At 40.8% G+C, this 23993-nt stretch overlaps 1 protein-coding gene across 4 annotated transcripts in view; it reads left to right on the top strand.

Moving 5' to 3' along the window:
• Positions 1 to 23993, top strand: part of LOC121670935 (glypican-5-like) — a 338374-nt gene that overhangs the window by 111632 nt on the left and 202749 nt on the right. For 3 of the 4 annotated variants that reach the window (XM_042041913.1, XM_042041910.1, XM_042041911.1), the window contains 2 exons: positions 2758 to 2817; positions 4355 to 4480. In XM_042041913.1, coding sequence (XP_041897847.1) covers positions 2758 to 2817; positions 4355 to 4480 — 186 coding nt within the window. The remainder of the gene's footprint in view (positions 1 to 2757; positions 2818 to 4354; positions 4481 to 23993) is intronic. The other variant, XM_042041912.1, reaches the window with a different exon arrangement.

Genomic DNA, 23993 nt, shown 5'->3' with positions numbered 1-23993 from the left:
TATATAATTAGCATGAAAAATTACTGAATTACAGTGTTGATAGGTATTGTGGAGAGCCTGTGCACCAAAAATGAATGATGGAAATATGCCATAAATAGTAAGAAGTGGAAAATTTGAAGCTATTCTCCACAACTTCCTATAAAACACATGGCCTGAAGCTTGTACTTCTGCTTCTTGAAAACAATTGTGAAACCATAGAGTAAAAGACACAGTGATTGGCTGCATCACTGCATTGTTTATTCTCCATCATTTAATCACATATAATATCAATAAAAAGCAATTTAAGGTAATAAAAATCTATAATACATGGGTGAAATAATTTCTGCAGTGGGTTGTGTAAAATGCACTTAGAGTGATAGATAACTGCTACAGGGGAACCAGATTATGAGAGCAATTATGTCAATCTTTTGTGATGCCCTTCCTTCTGGTGATTTTAAGAAATGAAGAGCAATAATGTCAGCTGCCTGTCAGTTCAGGTGCAAGGTCAGACTGAGCCTGTCTGTTGATCTGGTCTGGTCCTGGTTCCAAGTGATCCTTTAATTCAAGGGGAGTATGGAGTGTGACACCAGCCTTTTAGAGTAAGGAAAGAAAAAGAGAAGGAATGAGCCAACACTCTCCAAGTGAACAGAAAAGCTGTGGCTCATTCCCTAATGTGTTGGAGCATTCCTGAGCTCAAAGAAAAGAACCTCTCTGGTTGGCACATCTGTAGGAGAAACCACAGTCAAGTGGGCTCTCCTCTCTTGTATACCACCTGCTCAGAGATGCCCTTAAAACTCCAATGCCAGACAGCTACAGATGGATATTTGCTCCAGAGGTATTGAGTCTCTGTTAGGACACATAAAAAATCAGGCTTCTTTCTGAGGAGTTTGAGAACCTCTGGTTTCAGCTGTTGTGCAGAGCCAGGGCTGCTGGTGCAGTGGGTTGTTAAATGGTGTCCCTTGGCCTGACATGGTTCTTCCGGGGGAGGTGTTTAGGGTCTGACTGGAGCCAGCCCTTCTCACCCTTCACTCTTCTGCACAGCAAGATCTGCAAGGTCCTCAAATGCACAGAGCAACTGGATCCTCTTTTGCAGTAGTTGAACCTTTTTCTTCTCCTCTTACTCTCATGGGTTCCTGGGAGATTTCCTCTCTCTCTTTATTTTACTCTGCATTCCATTCCTGCATATTTTTTGTTGTGCATCACTTAAGTGTCGGGGACAATAATGAAAGAAGCTGAAACTTGAATAAATGTTGCACGATCTTGCAAGAAACCATTTCCTATGATTAAACTGGAAAGCATAAAATTGATTATTAATTTTTTTTACCATTACACAATCGTAGTTGGGGATTAACTGAAACTGGCAGCATTGCTGCTGTAGTCATTTTTTAATGTGGAGGTTACTATAACATGTAATAGAGATGAAAAGAAAATTGAAACCATATGATGGTACAGGGAATGTAAATGGCATGTACAGAATCTCAGTAAATAGGAATGTTATTGCTGAGTTCAGCACACAGAACTGTTCTGGTCAGGGTCTGGTCTCCTAGCAAAGTTGAATACCTGCCTTTTAGCATCTCTGCTCCATGGAGCATTTCAAACCACTAAACACAGACTGGTTACAGAGCTATATATAAAATATGTTTCACAAGGAACTGTAGCATATTAGGTCCCTAATTGGAGGAAGAAGGTTTTGAAATTATATTTTGTTGGGATTTCTTTATTATGCTGTGAGTTTACAGATGTTTTATACATCTTAAAATTAACAACTTAGGCATTCCTTTGGGAATGCTTGAGGTCAATGATACCTATTTCATTTAAAATAAACTATCTATTGGGTCAGACATCACATGATTTTATTAAAATTTGGGTAATAAAGAGCTAGTAAGAACAGATTATTAATGTCAGATGCACGTTAACCACTGGCCAGGGCCGATGTTTCAGCCGATCCAGATTTTCCCTGTTAGAAATTTTCATTTGGCTTTTTGAGTGGCTGTGTTGGAATTACTGCTGGCAGGTGCCACTCACCTGATGGTCAGTGAAGGTCCCTCCTGTCCTGTGGCCACTCCTGCTAGAACTGCTGCCAGAACATGTGATGGCAAAGCTGCGCCTCAGGCTGCTGAAGGTGGTGCTTGCTCTCCCCAATAAGAGCACTAAATAATTACCAGGGTTATTTCCACAGTTCTTCCTCCAATATGGCCTCAAAGTTTGTATCTCCAGTTTTGCAAAGTTGGGTGTTTTTTCAGTGGTGCAATCCCAGAACAGCAAAAAATACCTGTATTTATATTATTTATTAACAGGCTGTAAATTGCTCGTTGTACCAGAATATGAATGCTACTTGATTGTATCCCCCTTCCCATGGCTCTTAACAGTTTGTTGATGTTTTCTTGTACAGCTTCATGTATTTCCAGTGCTTCCATTTGGTATCAGTTACAGTTGATTTAAGTACCACTGAATTTACTTTCAGCTTTCTGCTGTGTGCGCTGCATTTGTAATTCTGCTCTTATTTGAAAATGATTGGGACAATCTCTGTTGTACTTCTTTCCAGTATTGAATTGACATTTTTGATTGCATGTATACTTTGCAAAAATCTCATGATAATTTTCTTCCTTATTTATTTTCTTATGTTGTCCTATGCATGTGCTCGATGACCTTTCTTTCAAATAATTTTTACTTTTCTCTTTTGTTTCTCATTTCTTTTCCTCATTTGCCTGAATTCCTGCTTCTCCCCTACTCCCCAACCTCTCCTGATTGATGCTTATTCTCCCCGGGCTATTCCAGTTCTCTGCCTCTGAAAGCTTCAAAGAATGACAAATCAAGAAGTTTGAAAAAAATCTCTCGGTAAGAATGAAAACAAGGTGACATGCTTTGTTGTCTTTACACCTAGCTCATCTCCAGCTGTAATCTAGGAGCTGGCATACTTTTGATTGCTGCTTTTACATTGTGGGGCACTGGGAAACTACATTTTCTTACCCTAGTGTGTTTAGTTTTATAGTGATGAAAAGTGAATATTTTCACTCAGTAAGATGGAGAGTTGGACACAGAATTCTGCCTTTGCTAAAATACTACTTTGAAATGTCAGAGCCCCACTCTGATGAGAATGCAAACGAGTTTAAACCTCTGGGGTGAGCTGAGTAAGGCAAGCTTTAGACTCTTAAAAGGGTGCTAGTTTCCTCCTTCAAAGAAGATTCTGATTTAGAACCTGTAGAATCTTTGGCATCTGTGTTTCCTTTTGGAACTGATCCTCTTAGGCTGTTCTGTCAGGCAGCCTTCTGGCTGGACCTGGCTCTACTCTATAAATACTCAGAGCTCATGTTTGTAAGTTGGTGCTCAAGAGGTGGAAATGCTGATTACCTCCTTGTAAGCCCCCAAATTCCTGCTTTTTTCTTTGCTTTAAATACCAGCTTTCCTGCTCTGTCAGGCTAAGTTAGTTTCTTAGGATCATGTGATGACTGATTTATCTAGAGCAGGATTTCATCACAGAAGGTAAATGGGATGGTTAAGCACTTTTGAGAAAGTATAAAGATAGCTCTGGGGAGAGATGACCACTGCCTCAGCCTTGTAGGGATAGATATTTACCAGTGGATTTGATGTTGTTTAAAGCGCTTGTTGCTCCTAAGGAGTGATAAATCCTGACTGGTGGTGTGCCGAGCTCCATCCAGCTGTACCCCAGGCACCTCTTCAGTGCAGTGTCCCCTCACAGCCTGCCAGGCTCAAACACTGGAAACTAGAATGAGTCCTTTGGCCTCCCCGGTGGAGCTGCTGAGGGAGTTCTGAGCCAAGCACAGAGCTGTGATAGCTCGAGCTCAATCTGTGTCCGGCATCTTGTTCTCTGTATCTTTAACATATCAAAATGGAGCTTCTAAAGCAGTGGAGTAGGGTAATTTCTCATTCTGCAATACTCTCAGTTGTGTGCTGAATTAACACTTGTTTTGTTAGTTTGTTTTTATGGCTACCTCAGCCAGGTATATATTAGAGGTATAATCAGATTATAAAAGAGGCAGCAATTTGCCCTCAAGGCAATTTTCCATAAACAGTCATCAGAAATACACTGTCTGTACTGGCCATGCCTTTAATGATGATGTTTTCTCAATGGTTTTTAATCTGTTTATAAAGAATAGGTGTAGCCTTTTTCAAATTTTGTGAGAGACCTGTTAACACAATGTGTTAAAAGCACCCCTTATGTGTGTAATTACGTGTATTGACACTGGACTAATTAAAACTGGATGATTTATAAGGAGTAGAAATACACTAGAAATAGAAATTACTCAGATTACTTATTTTCTAAAGTCTTGCTCTGGTGGAGGGTTAGGCTGGCAGGGGGTTTAGCTGCTAAGTTTACTGTTGTGTTGTTAAATGTGTTCTTCCTACGTTACAGAGAGTTCATCAATTACATGAAGCGGTCCCGAACCTTTTATGCCTCTATAGCAGAAAGGCTTTGTGATGGAGACCTGGTGATGAGAGACAGCTCAACCTGCTGGAATGGAGAGGATGTTGTAGAAAGGTAAAGTTACAAGTAAAAGCTTGCTGTAATGGTGAAAAAGGTGTCTTCACATCCTTCTGATGGTTCAGCAGCATTCTAAGACACTGTTGCCATCGTAAGTTTTTTCATTGTAGTGAACTTAGTGAATTGAACTTGTTTAATTGAGAGAGGGTTTTGTTGAAGTAGAAGCTTGTAATTCCTGAGTTTTAGGTATCTGTATTAGATACAGTGAATGGCTTTCTTGAAAGGCTGCATTGCAGGTCCTGTCCTCTCCCAGCTGAGACAGCTCTGTCTGTAGGATCCTGCCCTGTGTGGCTCAGTGAGGGAGCAGCACCTCTGGGACTGGCTGGAGGCCCCTCACAGGGTGCTCTGGATGGGCTCAGCAGTGCAGAGCTGAGCATCATGTTGGGCCTTGATTAGATAATATGAAGCTCTTCCTGTAGAGGTGTCAGAAAAACACAGTGACCAGACCATTGTGTTTTTAAAGAATTTCCCTTTTCAGAATTTCTGCCATAGCACTGTGAATAACAGCTGCTCTTAGAATTGCCCAGCATCCTTATCAGAGCAAGTTCTGCAGGCATTCTTAGAAAGTAACAACATTACATTGTTCCAGGTTGGTAGAGCACCTGGAAGCTATGCAGGGTGAAAAGACCTTTCTAGTTTCTCAGCTAATTTTTTCCCCCTCTGTATTTTATCAGTGTCTTTCCCATCACCCTTTAGACTCTAAACTGGAATATACACTTGCATTTCCAGAAGCCAAACTTGTTGCTGTCATTTCTTTTACTCTGTATAACATGAGGCAACATTGCCCTAAGGAGAAAGAGATGTTTAGAACACAACTGTATCTTTACTATCACTGTCAAAGTATACATCAGTTTTTGCAGCAGAGCTGGTTGGAAGTGTGCCAGTGAATGTTCTCCAAAAAATTTCTTTTTTGTCAAAACAGAGAAGTTCCATGGGATTGTGTTGGCTTTCGTGATGTTTCTTTTTGAAGTGGATTTTGTGGTCTGTAGCAGTTATAAAAGATAAATTTCTAGTGTTCCATTTTCTTGCTTTAAAGCAATTTTCATGATTGCAGATTGTTTTGTAGGAGCTTACTGAATATTTCCGACATGGAGCAAAGATATGGCACTTACTGTCTGTCCCATTAATGGGGGTTCTGACTCCCACATAGCTCTGTTTAGTTTTCTCATGTGTAAATAACTTCAGCTTAATTACATCCGAGATACTTGGAGATAAACGCATCTCTAACACATGCAACGAACTTTAATATTTCAATAGATACTGTCATTACAAAAGAATTGTAGAGCATATGTTTGAAGATTTTGGCAACAAAGCAGTATTCTAAATATTGATGTATACTGATTGCAATACTGGTTGAAGTTTTTACTGTAAAAATAATGGAGAGGAAACAGGAAGAATATCAATATTTCTAATCAATATTTCCATATCAGAATCTCTTTTGCTTGTGACATGTTGCTGGATGCACAGTTAACTTTTAGAACAAACAGCTTTTTGGCCAAAAGAAAAACAAGAAAAGCCAAACAAATGAAAACAAACATTTTCTGTATCAGTTTTCTGGGAAAAAAAAGTTACATTTAATTTTTATCTTTGTTTAAAAAAAAAAAATCCAAACCACTCAAATTGCTGATATACATGTTTTAGAAAGGCATGAAGGGGAAAGCTGTTGTTGTGTTCCTTTGTCAGTCTGTAACTTTCCCAGAGCTGAAGACTCATGGAAAAGCTTCAAGTTTGAAAGGAATAGGAAGCTGAGAAAAGTAGCAGGGAAGAGACTAACAAGATCCCTCATATTTTGAATAACAAAGCAAAAATAAAGGAAAAAGGAAACCTAAACAACCTACCCCCAAAGATGACAGCAGCAAAAAACCCAGCCCCAACACCAAACCTAGACAGATGTTTGTAGTTAACATATTAAATGGGCAAAATGGAAAACAAAAAGGTTAAATTGATGTGTTTAACCAGACAGCTATAGGTAGATAAATAATATAAAATACAATAATATATAAATGTTATACATTTATATGTTCTCTCCCAGTATTGATTACCTTAAGAGGAGGAGACTTTCTGGGCAGCCTGAGCTGCCAGCAGTGCCACACCAGCAGCACAAACAGGGCTCCTGCTTGCTGGCACATTCTGCTCCTTTCATCACCTATTTTATAGGCTGGACTTGTCACAGCTCTCCCCACGTGAGACATAAACCTGTCCTGGTGATGCCTGAAGATGCATTCCTCTTTGCTCTTTCTCCTTTCCCAGGGCACCAGGGCATTAAATAGCAGCAATAGTAAACAGCTCTGAACTCAAAATAGAGCCTTTTTATTAACTGTGGGTCAGCAAATAGATCACCCCGATGGGTCTGGGCGAACCCGAGTTTAAGGTTACTGGGGCTGTGGAGCTGGCACAGCTGCAGGTCCTGTTTCCTCCACACTGCTTGCATTTCATAATGCTGCTGGAAAGCTGAGCATTATTTATGCTCTGTGTTAATTGGCATGCAGGCTCTTTAGGAAAAACAAACTTGAGCTTTAAAAACAATTTGACACACAAATGCAGCCTGAAACAATATGAAACTATTACTCAGAAATGAGGATAGTGCATTCAATTAGTAGACAGGGCACTTGAGGTCTGATAAACAGGATTAGTGTTGTACCTTTTTATTTTAGTTTAGTTCTTTGGATTGGATTTTCCCTTATTTAAATCATTGTGTTTGCAGAAAAAAGAAGTTTGAGCTGCCAGTTAAATTCATCGTAAAAAGAGTCAGATTCCCACTGGTTTCTGACTATGCTTCTGGCCTGCTCTTCAGAGAACAGGAAGAGATGGCTTTGCTAGGAATCCTCCAGTGTCAGTTCAGGACAAAATTAGAAATACTTGCACCAGGAGTACTGTCTTTCTCTTAATTGCTCTTTTGAGCAGCTTATTCCTGAAGCAAGACATTCATCATCCATGCACTAATGAATGGTCTCAGCTTAATGATTGTTGAGCTACAGACATTTCTAACTTGGATCCTACACAGAATTGTTGGATTAGAAGATCAAACTTAGATTTATTTGGAGTGAAGAAAGAAAAACCACTCTAAAAATCACTCCAGGGAGTTTTGTGTTTGTTGCCTCTCCATTTCAAGAGGAAATTTTCTGAGTTTCCAAATGAAATGGTCTTTTTGTTATTGCCAGTTAGCTTTGTCTGAAATATCATTAGTGATGGTAGAAGTAGAAAGATTCTGCTGGTCAGACACAGCTTTCCATTGCATAGGTGTCTCCTCAGGTGTGCATGGGTGGATTTTAGCTGGAATGGGTTGCTCTGAATGTGGCAGACCTCGAGGCTGGTGTTGCATAAACATATGAGATGCTAAAGTTGTCATTCTCCTTTGTCCATATCTGCTGTGATTTTGTAGTGCTATGAGGAGTTAAAAGGTATAAATACACACTCGTATCACTGCAGTGTACAGGTTTGATGTGTAGTACCCTGATTTGGTGGGGGACGGGGAGGAGATCTTTTACAGCAACTGTTTTTCCACTTGGAGTCACTTTCTCAGGAACCTTCAGCTGTAGGGTTAAAAACTTGGACATGTAAATGGTTTTTAAACCAGGTTACCTGGAACAGAGAAGAAGGATGTTTTTTAACAGCCAATAGGGACCCACATTTCTTTTCTTTCTTTCTCTCCTTCGTTCCTTAACTTGTTTTTGTTGGGATTTTGCATTGAGTGGGGGGATTAGGGGACACCTGTTCACAGGCTTGAACAGATCATGTCATGGGTTGTTAGGCTCTCAGGGCCTGTGAGAGCTGGCTGAGGAAGGAAGTGGCAAATCACAGTGACTTTGTTTTCTCAAAATGTGTTCCTTTAGGGACTTCCAGTTTTTATGAGTTTAGCACTTTCATTGTCCCCTTTCTCATTTCCTTAGGCTCTAGTAAGCAGCCATCTGCATATGGAAAACAGAGATAATCATTTAGCCTTAGCATACTTAAAGCATGTTTAACTCTGTTGTTCTTGTGCCATCAGTGTAAACAATTTCTAGAGATATACTTGTGACTGTAAACTGCAAAATTCTCCCTCTCTTTTTGCAGTATTTTTCAGGTTTTAGGGTATTTTCCAGGACTTGGGATGTTTTTGTTGGTGTTTGTTCAGTTTGGGGTTTTTTTGCAGAGAGAGGGTGAGTTCTTTGGTTAGTTTTTTAAATTTTAAGCCCCACAGAATAAACCAAATACACACTGTCAGAAGTGACCATTTAAGACACAAATTTGCCTGAGTTTACCCTTCAGAATGATGCAGAGCTCTGATAGGCTTGGAGTGGCAGACTGTCCTTCTGTCAGGATGGTTGAGGGGTGAGTGCTAAAATTCCTTGCCATGAAAGCATGTAAATGTTAATAAGGCTGCTAATTACCTCCTGAATTGTGAAGGCAAATCACTTAGCAGCAAAGGACAGCACTGGGCCCTGTTCTCCCAGTTCACTTCTCTCAGATGGAAAAATAAGTCCTGTGGTTTTGGTCACTGAAAATGAGACATTTTGCAGAAGTAAAGACAGAAGGGTTTCATACAGAAACTGGTTACCTTTGTTAGACACATACCTCATCTGTTCCACAAAATACATCCATGTGAGCATGGTCAGATTCCCAAGGGACAGTGCCAAGCCACAGAATAAGAAGGAAGGAGGAAGAGTTTGTAGGGAAATCGATCAGGGAGCATAGGTGGGGGTATATGGAGGTCAGCTGTGTAAGAGGGGAGGAAATAGGAGTAATGCTCAGTCCAGAGATGCTGGAAGGAGAACAGCTGAGGGTGCTGAGCTGCCTGGAGAAGTCTTTGCTGGGATACCCTGTTTCAGAGCTCCCACCCTCGGGCAGCAAAGACTGATCTCTGTCACACAGATAGCAGCACAGAGGCTTTGTTCACTTCTGGGGAATACTCTGGCTCATGCTTGATTGACAAGAAGGTTCTGGAATTAGAGCTCTGGGATTGGTCACATAAAGGAGGATGGAAAAGGCAATGTTCATTGCAGTGCTTCTGCTCTCTCCTGCTTTGCTTGGGAATGGTGTGCAAATTCCAGTGTATCACAGTAGTACGGTACAGACTGCAGCGTAATACCTGAGACTCTTGAAGGCCTTGTTAACAGCAGTCCAGCATGCACCAGTGCCTAGCAGGCCCTTCTAACAGCTGAGATGCAGAGACATGCAGCAATCTGCACTATTTTCTGTGTTTACAAGGTGAGAGGCTTCACTGATGACGGAAAGAAGCAATTACATTTTAAACACAGAGCATTATGCACATAATTAGATTAGAAGTGTTCTTACTCTCAGCCACTAACCTGTAGTACATAGATAAAAATATATATGCTGTAGGTAGTGCCACCACAGGGGAGTGTACTAGGTTTTAAAAGATGCTTATAAAAGAAAATCTGTTCAACTAGGAAAACAGCAATATAAGGAAATAAGTGCTTCAGTAAGGATATAATATTTATCCTTGTTTCTAACAGGAATAAATGCAATTTCAGTTTGATTTAAGAGAGGATTTCTTGAAAGTGTTAGGCAGCTTGTGGTTATGAACAGAAAATGTGGTCCAAATGAATTGGTAATAGACTGTGAAAGTGAAGCTGTTTGGTTGCATTTCAGCAATTTCAGCAAACAGAAAAAGAACTGGTTAGCACTGGATGTTCGGTGTGTCTATAACCCATGTGAAGTGATTCCTTATGAAAAAGAAGCACACAAATTCAACCAACAAGCTCTGTTCCATCTGCTGGAGTTACTAAATGCCACATAATAACACCTGCATGACTTTTCTTCTGCAGGATCACAGAGGGCAGCATAGTAGGCTGATACTAATTGAAGGAATTATTATGTAGTGCCAGAAAGGATGTCCCTAAAATACCTCCCAGGGGTTACGGGAATACACAGATGCAGAAAGGGGTGACTTCTGTGGTGGTTTGAGATTAGTGCCACATAGGATCCTGTGGCTAGGTAACTCTTCTGCCTCTGGTTCTGCCTCTGTGAAAACCACGAGCTGTTCTATCCTCAATCACTTGGAGACTATCTTTCTGACAATCAACAGGGACGTTACAATGCCAGTAAATAATTAGCAGAGAGTTCCTTTACCCTGTTTGTTTGATGACAGTCTCACTCTAACTAAAACAGAGTGGGCAAAAATGGAATTGGGAAGTCTCCTTCCTACTTGTAAAACTGTTCATAGTGAGGCTCAGTGCTTTAGAGATTTTTGAACACATGGACAGCAGGAAGGGGTGAGTGTCTCAAAATCCGTTACCATCACAGGACTTCCCAGCTGTGAGAATACATTAAAGTTGGCCATTGATTACTACAGGACTTACTTTTCTCCGTAGATTGGGAAGATACATTCACTTCTTTGGTCAAGAGCCATTTCTAATATTGCAAAACATTAAGCTGTGAGACACAAGCTTTCTGCCCCAGTTTTCTGTTCTGTCAGAAGGGTCACTATTACACTTGGGACCATTTGCAATGAAATGGTCATGAAATACTTTATATGTATCCCATAACTACCTGTGAGTAAGGTGCCTCCTCTGCTGAGCTGCGAAGATCACAGAGAGTGTGGCCCACAGCTGCTGTGTGCTGAGACCTTTGGAATTCCAGACAGAAGCTTTTTAAGTACAAATGCAAGGCTGTCCCCAGAGAACCCTTCAGAACCGAGATGCTGCAGGCAGTTGGTGCAGTCTGGGTTCAGATTTGCTGTGTGACTGTGCTGTGGGTGGGAGCAGCAGCACCCTCAAGTGCAGGCTGGGTTGAAGCCATGTGCTTGAGGACAGGCATCATTTCACACCCTACATATGGACACAATCTTTCTCCTTATGCTATAAAAGAAACCTCTGTAAGCATCCTTCCCTATCTCCCCCTCCATTGAGCAAGGAATGGTTGCACACGTGCCCCTCTGCCACATTGTATTTAAAGTTGCTTCTCGTGGCACTTCAGTGCCTTTAATTAAGGATTTTCTGTTAAGTAGTAAAATCATGACTAAATTAAGAAGGAATGATTTGCTTCTGAATTGCATGACTTCTGAAAATTAATGTTTGGGTTTGAAAATACAGATTGAATTTCCATTCTTCAGGAGAGATTTATGAGTTTGGTCATAAACATAAGAAATTTTTTTATGTTTTTGCCTAGAAATCATGTTTTCTGGTGAGGCTTTTTGTTAGGAACAAGATTATTTTAAGTTCCTTCTCCTCACCATGAATTTCAAAAAGGTCAAGGCGCATCTTCACTATGATCCATGTTGGAAAAAGGGTGTGAAGAAAAGTGACAGAAGTCAGTGATGTTTGTACATGGTGTCTAACCCATAGATACTTGTGTCAGACCATTTGGCTGAATTTCACCTTGGTAAGATAAACTGATAAGTCTGTATGCTTAATAGCTTTAGTTTTGTTGGTGGTGATGAAGGAGTTTGTTTGATTTTTTTGTTTGGTGGGTTTTTTTAATGCAATTGTCAAGGAAAGACAATTTTAAGTATTTCAGTCCTGGAAACTATCAACAGATTGATCTCAGTGTGGGTAATTCATTACATGTAATTATGTGCTGGCTATTGGGAGAAAATTTAACACCAGGAAGGAGCAATGTGTTGAATTATCCAGGACAGCTACAGATGAGAAGCTAATGTGAGTCAGGAGGCAAGTCTGGTGTGAAGGTACAGAGAGAGCCAGGAGCAAGCTGGGAGTTCTTCATGTGGCACAAAAAGAGCACGAGAAGCCCAGCTCAAGGCATGAGGAACTGCTCAGCCAAGGCCTGTTGGTGAAGTTTGATAAAATGATTGTGTCCTCCTGGGCTGGACTGCTGAGGGCTTTGGATGACAGATCTTGGTGCACATTGTGCATGACCTGGTGGGCAGCAGGAGCTCCTGGTGCTCAGGCTGGGTTTGGGGTCACTTGAGGAACTCTGCTGGCAGCTTCACTAAACCTTTTACAGTCAGCTTTGAGGAGGAGCACAGAATTAAGTCCAATATTTTGGTGCTTCTCTCTAAAGATGGGGTTTTTTTCCCCTTTTGTTTTAAAATTGTGCTTTGGGTTGTGTTCTGTGCATAGTATAGTTATAAATCACACTGATGTAGTGAATGCAGTTCTGGGGATTGACTCATGAGAGCCCATGCCACTGCTGGTGAAGAAGGACCTAATTGTTGGAAACAATCCTCCTGCTGTGAGATCACCCTCTCATCTTACTTGCAGTGGTAGACTTTTTTCTTAGTTTATGTTGTTACTGTGGTATGTCCAGGCAATTGAAATGAATGGCTTAGGTCAGTACTTGAAAAACATTTCTGTAAATGCAAATGGACATTTGACTTGCAAAGGCATTTTTTGGACACTGCAGCACTCAACATTTTCTTTCTGGTTCAGGGACATGAACACAAATAATTAATACTTGATTTCAGAGTTTCTTGGGGGATACCTCTGCATTTGGTATCTACTCAATATCTATTTCACTCCCTTGAGCAGAATTCATGGAAGAGTAAATCTTGTCATACAGTCACCAGCTTGCTCCAGTGGGACAGTATTTTTCAGATGCAATGTAACAGGGACTAACTTGATAGTATCATAATATGTCTTTTATTGTGGCAAGTTTGGGATATTTTTTATTGAAGAGTAAAAAGGAGTGATGGGCAGGTACTCTTTCTTCTGTATGCTATTTTTTTTTTTAATTCAGAAGGAAAGAACAGCCCTTATTTAGTCAGAAAACTGAAATTTTCCAGTTAAAATACTACAGTAATAATAATATAGCAGTGCTCCAATTATTGAAACTCTTCTAACACAAATAATCCAGACATGGTTAAAGTCTGTGGAAAATATCCAAGGTAAAGTTTATTTTCTCGTGCAGGGTCCAACACAGTGACTTTATACCTACTCCTCTTAGGAAAGGTCACCCTCAAAGTCCTATTGAAAAGATAGAAAGTGAAAGTCTTATCTGATCCTTCTTTGTCTTAGCCAATGATTCTTCCTGGAGGGAAGTAAAATTCATTTTCTTTCATTTGCAATGGGTGTGCAATACAACAATATAAACAAGGAGGAGAAATTCTATCAAGGCCTGGAGATATTGGACTGAAAATGTATTCTTGAGAATATCAGTTAAATGAGATACCAGTAAGAGTGTTTTTAATACTGATACAGCTAATCCTTTCTCCTAAAACTATTGGGTAGGGTTGGAAGTGGGGTTCTTTTGTCTGTTAGATGAAAAGGATTACCATATGATGTTTGGATTTTGGTATTTTTCAGAACACTGAATTTTTGACCTGATTTCAAGTCGAAATTGAAGACGTAAAAGTAACAGTGTATTTTAAAAAAGTAGTTGGAAGCGAATTTTCTCATTTTCCTTTCCTAGTCTTCTGTCCCAGCAGTGATGAAAACAGAATTTGTAGACTATGGAATGAGCAGGTCAGTGAAAAAAAAACCATGCATTAAATTCTCTGGACTTTGAAGCAGGAATCCGTCAGTGTTTTAACAGAGCCGATCAAATAATAAATTTTATATTTTTCAAATGGAAGGGAATTATGTGAGGAAGGTGTTGCTGAGATAAAACCTGTAGTTGCTTAAATGAAAACCTTTTAGTGGAAATGCAAAAAAAATCTCTGCATAGTTCTCTAGCCTTCCTCCCACCCTGGTGCCATGTTCAGTGGAATTGCTCTGTGTGAATTAATTTAGATATAAGTTGAACTGTATATATATACCCCTGGCAGTTCGATGCAGGTTTTACTGTGCTAGTGGGATGATCTTGCTGTAAATTGTCATGAAGGTAAATTAGCCCTTCAGGCTGGTTTTATTTGTGTTATAGGTACTTTGTATCTAAAGAGTGGAGGAGCAGTCTGTTTCTGCTGCTCTCCAAGCGTAAGTGCCAAAAGACACAAAATAATCTCCTTTTTGCTGGTTTGTATTCCTTCTTTAGGCTTGGGGTAGATGCTGGCAAAATATCTTTGGTCTAGTGTAAGGTGTGTATGATTTAACACATCCAGCCGCAGCCAACTTCTTAGAGAAATTGCTGTGGCAAGGCAGGGTAGACTCCAGAGTTAGGGCTGGAGTCAGGGAGAGGCATTTTTCTTGTATTGAACTGGTTTTCACTGGAAACATGTTGATTCATTGAAATGGGGGGAAAAAAAAATCTAGATTCTGGGTGGGAAGGCTGAAGAGTCTCCCAGATTGCCAAGAAACTTGTTCTGCTGTGGGGAGATGGTCACTCTCTCCTGCTGGGCCTGCTCTGGGTGTTAGGGATAAAACATTCACCACACCACTGAAGGGTGCCCAGTGTGGAGCTCTGCACTTGGGGGATCAGCTGCGCTGGGGTTGGCTGGGCTATCAATCTCAGCTTTAATAAGCGAGGATGTGGAGTGGACTGACATTATTCTCCTGTGTGAAAGGTTTTGTGTTTTCCCAACACAGAACAGGTAAACTTCTGAAATGCTGATATTTTTGGCAGAATAAACCCCATGCTGCTGCCTCTTTCTAGCCCCAAACTGATGTCCCAGTAGCACAGGGTTATCTCAGCATGTTTGCTGCCTCCAGTAGGATTCAGAGCCATGGCTTGTGGTTAGAGGCAGATTTGCCTAGATTAGATGAGTAGACACAAAGATCGTTTGAGAAATGTTAAGTATCATTTAAAAGTAGTCTAAATTTGTACATTGTTTATCCCACAGCCTCTCCAGATTATTGACACAAACCCATCTTGCTGGCGCTGTCCCTGCCTGGTGTGTACTTTCACTGACCTCCCCAGTAATGCTTTTTAGAACAGATGAGCTCTTCTGTGCTGAGACTTGGTGGTTTACACGGCCACAGAAAGAACCCAGTGGATTGATGGGAATAACGAAAAAACGAGCTTTGATGGAAGTTTTGCCTTGCTCAGCTGATGAATCCAACCTGAGCCTCCCCTGTTCTGTCCAGGCAGTCTCTTGCCAGCTGAGTGTAGTGGTGAGGGTGAACTGTGATTGCATTTTCAAAGTGTTTTCTCACCCACGGTGCTACCAGAGACCTTGAGCAAATAAGACCCATTAATAACCCAATAGCTTTTTGCATTGATCAGTTAATACACAGAAATGACACCCAACTTGTCAAAGTGATTGCTGCAAATATTTCACAACTTAGTAACTGTCTGGCTCATCTCTGTGTTATTCAGAATAAAAAAATACAAATATTTGAAATGATGCCCAGCATTTAAAGGTATTACCAACACCATTTTTTCCATGTGCTAGGTTTAAATTAATTTCTTAGAATGCTTAAGTAGGGAATGTTACATCTTTCTCAGTTCTCTGCTGCACTTATTTTCTTCTTGACCTGGATTTGTGTTTCATTGTGTCTTTGCTTTACTTGCTGCAGAAATAATTCTGTTTGTAGAGGTGTTCCTGGCATCCCTACTCACTTGAGCTTTGATTTGATTAGAGAAAGGGGAACATGGGGTCTGCAAACATCTCGGTGTCTTTATTGGCAGCACTTACTGTAGAAACATTTGAAATGCTCTTGAAAGCCGTGCTGGTGCTGGAAAAGCATATTTGAGCAGGATGAAAACTTTCCAAAGCTGGCTTTGAAAACCAACAAAACCCCCAACTCTCTTATTTTCTAGGCCAAAAGGCACTGCATGAGCTTTCCTGAATATGAAAGAATTCTCAAGGCTGTTCGTAAATTTACTTCATTCTTTGAGCAGAATGTTGTCAAGTAATTATCTGTAGAAGAGTTTATTGCTTTGTAAACTCTTCTGACATGAATGTTATCCTTTAATTAGAATAAATATGACTAAACATCGAAGTGCATGTTTGTTAAATGTGAAAAATCAGAAGTCTTTTTTTAGTGAAAATTGGTCCAATATTGCAGATAGTTTAGGAGGCTCTGATGAACTTCACTACCTGAAGAGACAGAGATGTTGATAAAGGCCCATCTCAGACTTGCCTTTGATTTCTTATTTATTGCAATAATTCAATTTCAAAGTATATTTTAAATACAAAATGAATGCTTGAGAGTGAATTGCTAAAACTCACAAGTGAACAGAGGAGTTAACTTTGCCTTTCAGGTCACGGATTCACCCTTGAATGAATTAGTTTTACAGTGAATAATAAAATGTGTCAGTGGTCTGGACTGTGACCTCATAGTTTTCCCAGGGTTATTGTCCAGATAATAATTAAGTTATTTATAAACACATTTATTTACAGAAAATGTTTATCTATAATTTTTCAGTTATTATTTCTGTTCATACCCAGGACTTGGCAGTTTACTTACTCTGAAGAATTTGGGGCATGATTTGAACAATATGTTTGTGGAAACTTAATGTAAAAAAGGCAAATCATCACTTCTGGTTTTAATAAATACACAATTTCCACATACAGAAATTTAAAGCAAGTTATGTATTCCTTGCCCCGCTGTGGGAGTCCCTTCGAGTTCCTTGTACTAAACTCCTTGGGACAAACGCTGTAAGTTAACTTGAAAAATACAAGTTCATGTTGACTGTTAACCTCTAAACTTTGCAGGCTCTTTGTCTAAAATCAGAATTTCACCTTGCTTACTTCAGAAACACAGAGGTAGACTTGCATTTTGAGACTCAGGATTAGCAGGCTTGTTCTACGGAAATGCATTTGAAATGTTATCCCTGAAGTGCTACGGAAATTCAGTGTACGTACTGGGATTTTGAGTGCACGTTAGGAGATTGGATTTCACTAAGGAAAACCAGCAGACCTTGCAGTATCTTAAATGTCTGTGGTTGATTCGTGATCATGGAGTCTTCATTAGCTAATTAGAAAATGCTTTAGCTAAAGCAAGACAAAAAGTGATACACTGCTGCAAAAACACCTGGGGCCAAACCAAAAACAGCTGCAGTTTTATTTTCCATTTTTGCAGAGGCAGGACAGTCGAGCACAATTAGTGGGATGTAGCACACTGCCATGGTTACTGCAGCATTTTTCATATCTCCTCAACCTCCTACCGATGTGCAGGAGAAGGAATGCCACCAAAACCTCTTAACAGACTCAAAAAAAAAAAAAAAAAAAGGAACAACTGGAATCTACTGGTGCTCCAGTCACAGCTTCTCTTTAGCTGTGTTTGCAATACCTGGAATACAGAACTGGCATCCTTTAAGCTGTTTTCATTTAAATAGAACTGTGCCATTTTAAACCAGAGACAGATTTGATCCTTGATAATTGATTGCTTCTAGTAGCCACGTCCCTTGGGGATAGACTGCTCTGTGGGAAGGCTTGGGTGGCTGCACTGCCTGGGAACGTGCTAAACCCAGAAGAATGGACGCTTCTGTGTAGGGTTACCATGGCAGAGATAGTTTTAGAGAAGTTCAGTTGAGTACAGCAGATGTTCAAGCACATCTGTTTCCCTGGCATGGCTGTCTCCTGTGGGTATACTCCGACACCTTGTCTGGTTTTATTGGAGAGGCTGGGTGAGTTTATTTGCAGCTAGACTGGAAGGAGAAAGGATTGAGGTCTTTGCTATGTGATGTCAGACAGTTCACCCAAGATGTTTGAGTGGGTGTTACAAACCTTGCTGTTTAGGGAGAACTTAACTACAGGGCAAAGACAATAAAAGGAAAGTTGTAATCCAGAGATTTCTAAGAGAGAGTGAAGATTGTGGACAACAGCAAATCCTGCTGAAGTGTGACTCTGCCAGCAGCCTGTCAGAACATCTCCATGGTTTGGCTGTGAGGACTCAGCTCCAGCAATCCCTCCAAGAGTTTGTTAGGCTGCGTTGTTGTACCTTTATAATGTTCTTGGGAACATGGCTCCAACATGCAAAAAAAAGCTGGACCTGGCCCCACGTCTGCAGAAAACACAGGGCACGTGTCAGAGTCATCTTGCTCCGAAAGCCCAGCGTTCAGAACTGGCAGCCAGGAGTTAGGGAACCTGAAGGCAGGGTTTGAAAACCTGAAGCAACAGTGCTGTGAAACAGCAGTGATACCCTGTCACTGATGTTTTGGGGTTAAGAAGTTGAATTCTGTTCTTATTGCAGAGCGTATGAGATCTGCTGGGACTCTGCAAAGGTGTGAGCTGTGTAACTGCTGTCTTTGGTGTCATACAGGCAGAGGTGGAGAAAACCAGACGTTTTTGAGGGGACAGAATGTCCTTATGCTTAGGGATGTTTGCTTCCTAGTGTGGTAATTCCAGAAGCACAGCCCTCCTGAAACATTGAGTTGCAACAGTCCATGCTACCGCAACAGTAAAGTGCTTTCTTACCTGGAGGAATGAATTCTTCTGTCAATGAAAGTCTTGGCAAAAACTGATCTTTCTAAGCCTAATATGTAAGTTCTGTTTCAGTTTTGTGTGACTCCTGAAAATCTCTCATTTCTTTGGGGAAGGGAATTACCTCCCATGCTGCCCTCAATATCCGTCAGGAGCAGGCCAGGGCACGTTGCAAGCGAGAACTCTGCTCTCCTGTGAGAAACTACTGTCTTTCTGTCGGTCCCAGCCCCAGCTCCTCATGCAGCCCTTCCAGCTGAGCATTCAGCTGTGAGCATTCCTGAGAGGAATGGACCATGGGAACAGTGTCTATGCTTGGTGAGTTCAAAATGCATCATCTGTGCTGGGGGCATCCCAGGTGTCCCACTGGCACCCACTGGCCAGTGCTGCCTCATCAGCACTAGCACTGGAGTTGGGGGTATAAAAAAGCAGAGTTCTCTGATGAAGTAAATGTTTAAAACTTCCTGCTGTACTAATTTCAACTATGTGGAACTAATGTTGCTTTTGCTGATCAAAACCACAGGAAAAATGCTTTCTAGCTGATTCTGTAGGACTGGTCTGTCTCATATTTTTCTTCCTGAAGATAAAGAAGTACTCAGGCGATTTTAAAAATTTTTTTCTTTTGCATTCAGTAAGTAGACTCTTACAATTGAGAATTCATGTTTAATTACAAACTGTACTGGGCTGTTAGCTGTGTTTTAATCGCTTCCATTTTAATTCTTGGAAATCCATTTAATAATGTGTTCTCTGGAGTTTCTTTGTTATTCTTGTATTAGCAATGAGTTCTGTCTAGAAAGCCTTTTCAATAGATTTCAAAATACAGTAGCATGCTCTAAAATTCCAGGTGAAGTGCTACAGACCAAATGTCTTCTACAAAACCCTCTGCTGATTCCTTGTCTGTTGCCTTGGCTAAGCTCTGTGTTATTCACTGGGTAATGCAGCAAAAAGCTGAGTATCATCTAACATTCAGTACTTTTAATTTTAAAGCACATTTGGTTAACTGCCCATGAGAGTTTTCATCAGAATGTATGGTGAGACAGACTGGGCTGGAAACAGGCTGGATGTAGAACTACTGTGGGTTTTTTCCATGGCTCTGACCCCAAGTTTAGAGAAAATGATGCTAAGCTTCTGTCAGTCCCCAGTGGATCGTGTTGCTTGGTGTGGAAGCCACATCACAAAGTGGTGTCCATCAGCTCCCTGCACATGGGCCCAGAATGTGTCAGCTGTCATGTGATGAATTGCACAGGTCATGAAAAGAAATTTAAAACAAAAACATAAAAACATGAAGAAAGTAGTAGCGTTATTGAAAAACAGAGAATGGATATGTTTGTACCTGAATTTTCTTCCTGGGGCAGAGGCGCTTCCTCTGCAAGTAGAGGGCTGCTAAATCAGATCCTCTTTCGCTGCCACCGGCGGGCTTGGGTTATGAAATTTTTATTCCTGGTTCTTTGCTGATACACAGAACACTTGGAAAACTTTCCCAGACCCTCCCTAAGTGGCCTCCCTTGCAGCATTCCCTGTTAGCATCCAGTTTGTTCCCCTGGGGTGGTTGTCAGCTGTGGTGTCACTTACGTGGGTCAGCCCAAGCAGGACTGATGGGGAGAAAACTGCAGCTGCTCGAGTGCTGGAAAACTCTGGGAGCTGCTGCTTGAGCTGCCCATGGCGCAGTTGTCTTTCACAAGCCATTGAGTGCCTGAACAGGCAGGTGTGGCTGGAAACATTTGGGTTTCTCCACTAGCATTACACTCTGAGGGGTGTTCTGCGACTGCAGGGTGATGGTGGGGAGTAATGGTAGGTGAGCACTGAAGCTCTCTCCACACCTGTGGAGTACAGGTGTTGCTGGGTGCTACATCAATTGAAGCAGTGAATTAAATGTTTCACAGCCTTTCATAACTCCTGCTGGAATTAGCACTGAGCACAGCTGATGCTGACATACCAAAAAGTTAAATGTGAACTGAATTAGGTGGAATAGATATAAAAACTAAGAAAAATAGAAACTGATGTAATGCGCATTTTTCTACATATATATTAACTACATCTGAGTCAGGCAAGTTCTTTGGAAAATTAACTATCCTGAGAATTCCAAGTGTATTGATTTAGTCAATTTTATGGAATGACCACACACTGAGATTTGGCAAAGGACCTAAACCATCTTATTGCCTACAAAGAACTGCTGATTGCAAGCAGACTTGGAACATAGTGAAGTTCCTTTCTAATAGGAAGGGGGTTTTTGAGTTGCATTTTCACAGGCTGATGAGAATTATTTAGAGTTAATAGAAGTTCTCTATATAAGGGTCTGTGTTAGGTAATAGAACTTGATCCAGCTTAAAAATAAAACTATATTCAGTTTGTATGACAACTTGTGTGTGTGGTTTCTAAGTATTTCCAGAGAATTGTGTGTAAATCAGTGCTTTTTAATTAATCAAGATGCTCACATTGTATTAATAATACTCTTCTCAGCTTTTCTGTGTGGCAGAGTTAATAGCTATTAAGTCTAAGTTGCTCTCAAAATAGCAGTGTGTGTGTCAGTAGTGCTGGATGATGTTAACTGACTGTTCATACAGCATAAAGCATCTCAAGCAGTTCAGGTAACTTGTTATAAGAAGAGTGGGAGCAGGAAAAGGCTTTATTTAAATAGTTTAGGTGAACCTTTTAGATTATTAAAGTGGTTTTTTAAGTGATCACATACCAAACATATTTTAATGTATCAACAGAATGAGAGGGAAGAATGAGATACACATGGTTATTGGACAACTCTCATTATAAATCTTCAGTTTGTAAAAAAAGAAACCCCAATCATTAGAATTTACTTCCATCACCTTTTTTGCAGTAAGATCTATTAAGTAGCAGTGAGATTTCCGCCCAGGCTTTATCTGGTGTAGCTCACACAGGTTTTGGTGAAGGCTGTCTATAGTTCCAATGTTCTGAACTAGAGCTTTTTGGGAGCCACTGTCCACTGCAGTCTCTGTCACTTTAGCTGCTGAAGCATCTGCATCAGTGGAACTGCACAGTCTCACACCAGCAGAAAATGGAATTGTTTTTAGTACATGATTGCTGTTATGGAGTAGCTGTTTGTTTTGACAGATGTTGGTTTCGTTTCTTGTCTACCAAGTATTCAAAAACTTGTACTTCACTGCAAAGTAATGCCATAGGCTGCTTCATTTTATTAAATAGACATGAAGAGGTTCAGAAATCAAACTAAGACTCTAAATTTTTATTTTAGCTTGTTTTCCAGTATCTAACTGAAAATAATTTGAACAATCAAAGATTTTTTCATTGCAATTCATTCTTCCTAAACCTTTGAGTCAGAGTTCTAAATTTTTGCAGAATTCTGGTTTGACTTTGTCTCATCCCATAGTGGTAGTTTCTGAATTTCCTTTCTCTGTTCATAAACAGAGAAACTCAGAAAAAAGCAGCATGGGTATTATACCTCTGGAATGATAGCTGCAAAGAATAATATGTCTTCACTTTCTCAGCCCTCCTAGCATGCACACAGAACAAAGTTGCTAGGAAAGTTTTGAGTTTGCTGTAATTAACTGAACCATTCACCAGTGTGCTTCTGAATGCCTGTTGTCTGATGGTTCTTGTCTGGAGCTTTGTTTACTCCTGTTGTGAGCTTTGGGGAAGGTTAAATTTATTCTAAATAGCAGCAACTTTGTGTTTCCTGCAGTTCATGAGAATGGTGTTGCATTGCTCAGAACCTTTTCCAAATCTGGGGCCAGGGTTGTGCAGGTTGGTAGTAGAGCTCCAGATGAAATTCCTTTCTGCAACTGAAGCATTTGGGTTTTAAACAACAGGTGAAGCCAGAGATTGTGTTCTCATTTGGGCTAGAATGATCATCTTTTGAGTGAAAGGAAGTGTCTGACAGTGCCAGTATTTAGTGGGCTCATTTCTGAGGCTCTGATCTTGAAGGCTATATCCTCAAGAGTTTTTACTGTTGTATTTTTAACCAGCATTGGGTTTTAGAGCCACCTCAGTCTGCATTTTCTTGCTGCTGTATTTGTTTTCTGAAACATGGTGAAAATGCTGTGTGATCTCTCTCTAGAGATAGTTTGGTACATAAAACCAAAAGAAAAAAAAAAAAAGCCCCTAAGCTCTCTTGATGGATCAATAACGTGTCATTACTGCTGGTTTCCTCTTTTTAAAAACCACTATATTTTGTCTGATGGGACAAACTGGAAGTGTCAGGGCTGGCACATTAGGTAAAAACCTATCTTAATAATAGAATTCAAACACCATTCATGATCATCTGTAGTAAAAAATGGCCTGAGTCTAGTTTATTAGCTGTTGTCAACACATATGCATGAGCATGTGTGAATGCCCAGGCTGATCCCGAGGCTGCTGAATGCAGTATTTACAGAAGTGCTGTAATTAATGGGGGGACAGTGCTGAGCCCAGCTAGGGATGTGGGTATGGTCAGCAGCAAGCCAATGAACTGGGAACAAAGCAGGGAGGGCTGTGAACGCTCCCTGTGTTCCATGGAGGTGGAGATAACAGAGCAGAAACGTGGCAGAGCAGCAGGCAGGGCTCAGGGAAGTGGGAGCTGTAGGGCTGGGAGGCACTGTGCATTAGACTCCAGTCATATGTAGTGAAGCTTGGGGATGTGTGGATAAAGTTGGTGATGCTCCTCTGTGCAAGAGAAAATAGCACAGAGAAGCATTAATGGAGCCAGGGCAAAACTCGGCGACTGAGCAGGTCAGCTCTGGCTGAATTCAGGCTGGGGACAGAGGGAGAGCCTGACTCACAAAAGGCATCAGGGAGAGCATGGCTTGGGCAGCTGAACAGAGCGAGGGCACTGAGGGGCTGCAATTGCTCTCTCTCAATGCCTCACCCTAGAGGGAGAAGTGTTATTTAAGTGGAAAAGATTGTTGGCAAAGGCACATAAGTGGGTATGAACTGCAGATGGTAAATTTAGTCTGGGAATTAGATGTCAGTCCGTTGGAGAACCAAACTGCTGGAACAGTTTATTAAGAGGAGTAGGGAGGGGGTCAACTAACCCATATTATTTTAATATGAACCATTTTAAGCATGGCTGTAGCCTAGGCCTTGGGGCTCAGGAGTTCAGTTTCCATCCTGTGTCCTAGAAGGAGTGCTGTCATCTGAAAGAGACTCCATTATAAGGCTGGATATAGGAGAGCAGAGATTTCTGAGTTACTCTTGTGGGTCAGAAGTCCTGATCTCATCCACTCTCCTGGTTTCATGTGCAGATCCTGGAAAGGAAGGAGGCATGTGAGGCAAAACCCACCAGGACGTCACTGGCCATTGCTGTAGAGTCTTGTAGGAAGTCTAATAACCAAGAAATTTTCTCTGCAAGACTTTTATCCCCCGCTCTACTGCACTCAGGTTTATTCCCCGTTTATTAGTACTTCA

Source organism: Corvus kubaryi, unplaced genomic scaffold (genome assembly GCF_017639235.1).
Source record: "Corvus kubaryi isolate FWS band 111438036 unplaced genomic scaffold, C.kubaryi_AGA036_p1.0 37397, whole genome shotgun sequence".
Lineage (NCBI taxonomy): Eukaryota > Metazoa > Chordata > Aves > Passeriformes > Corvidae > Corvus > Corvus kubaryi.
Note: the sequence above shows the minus strand (reverse complement) of the source record. Positions and strands in the feature narration are given on the sequence as shown.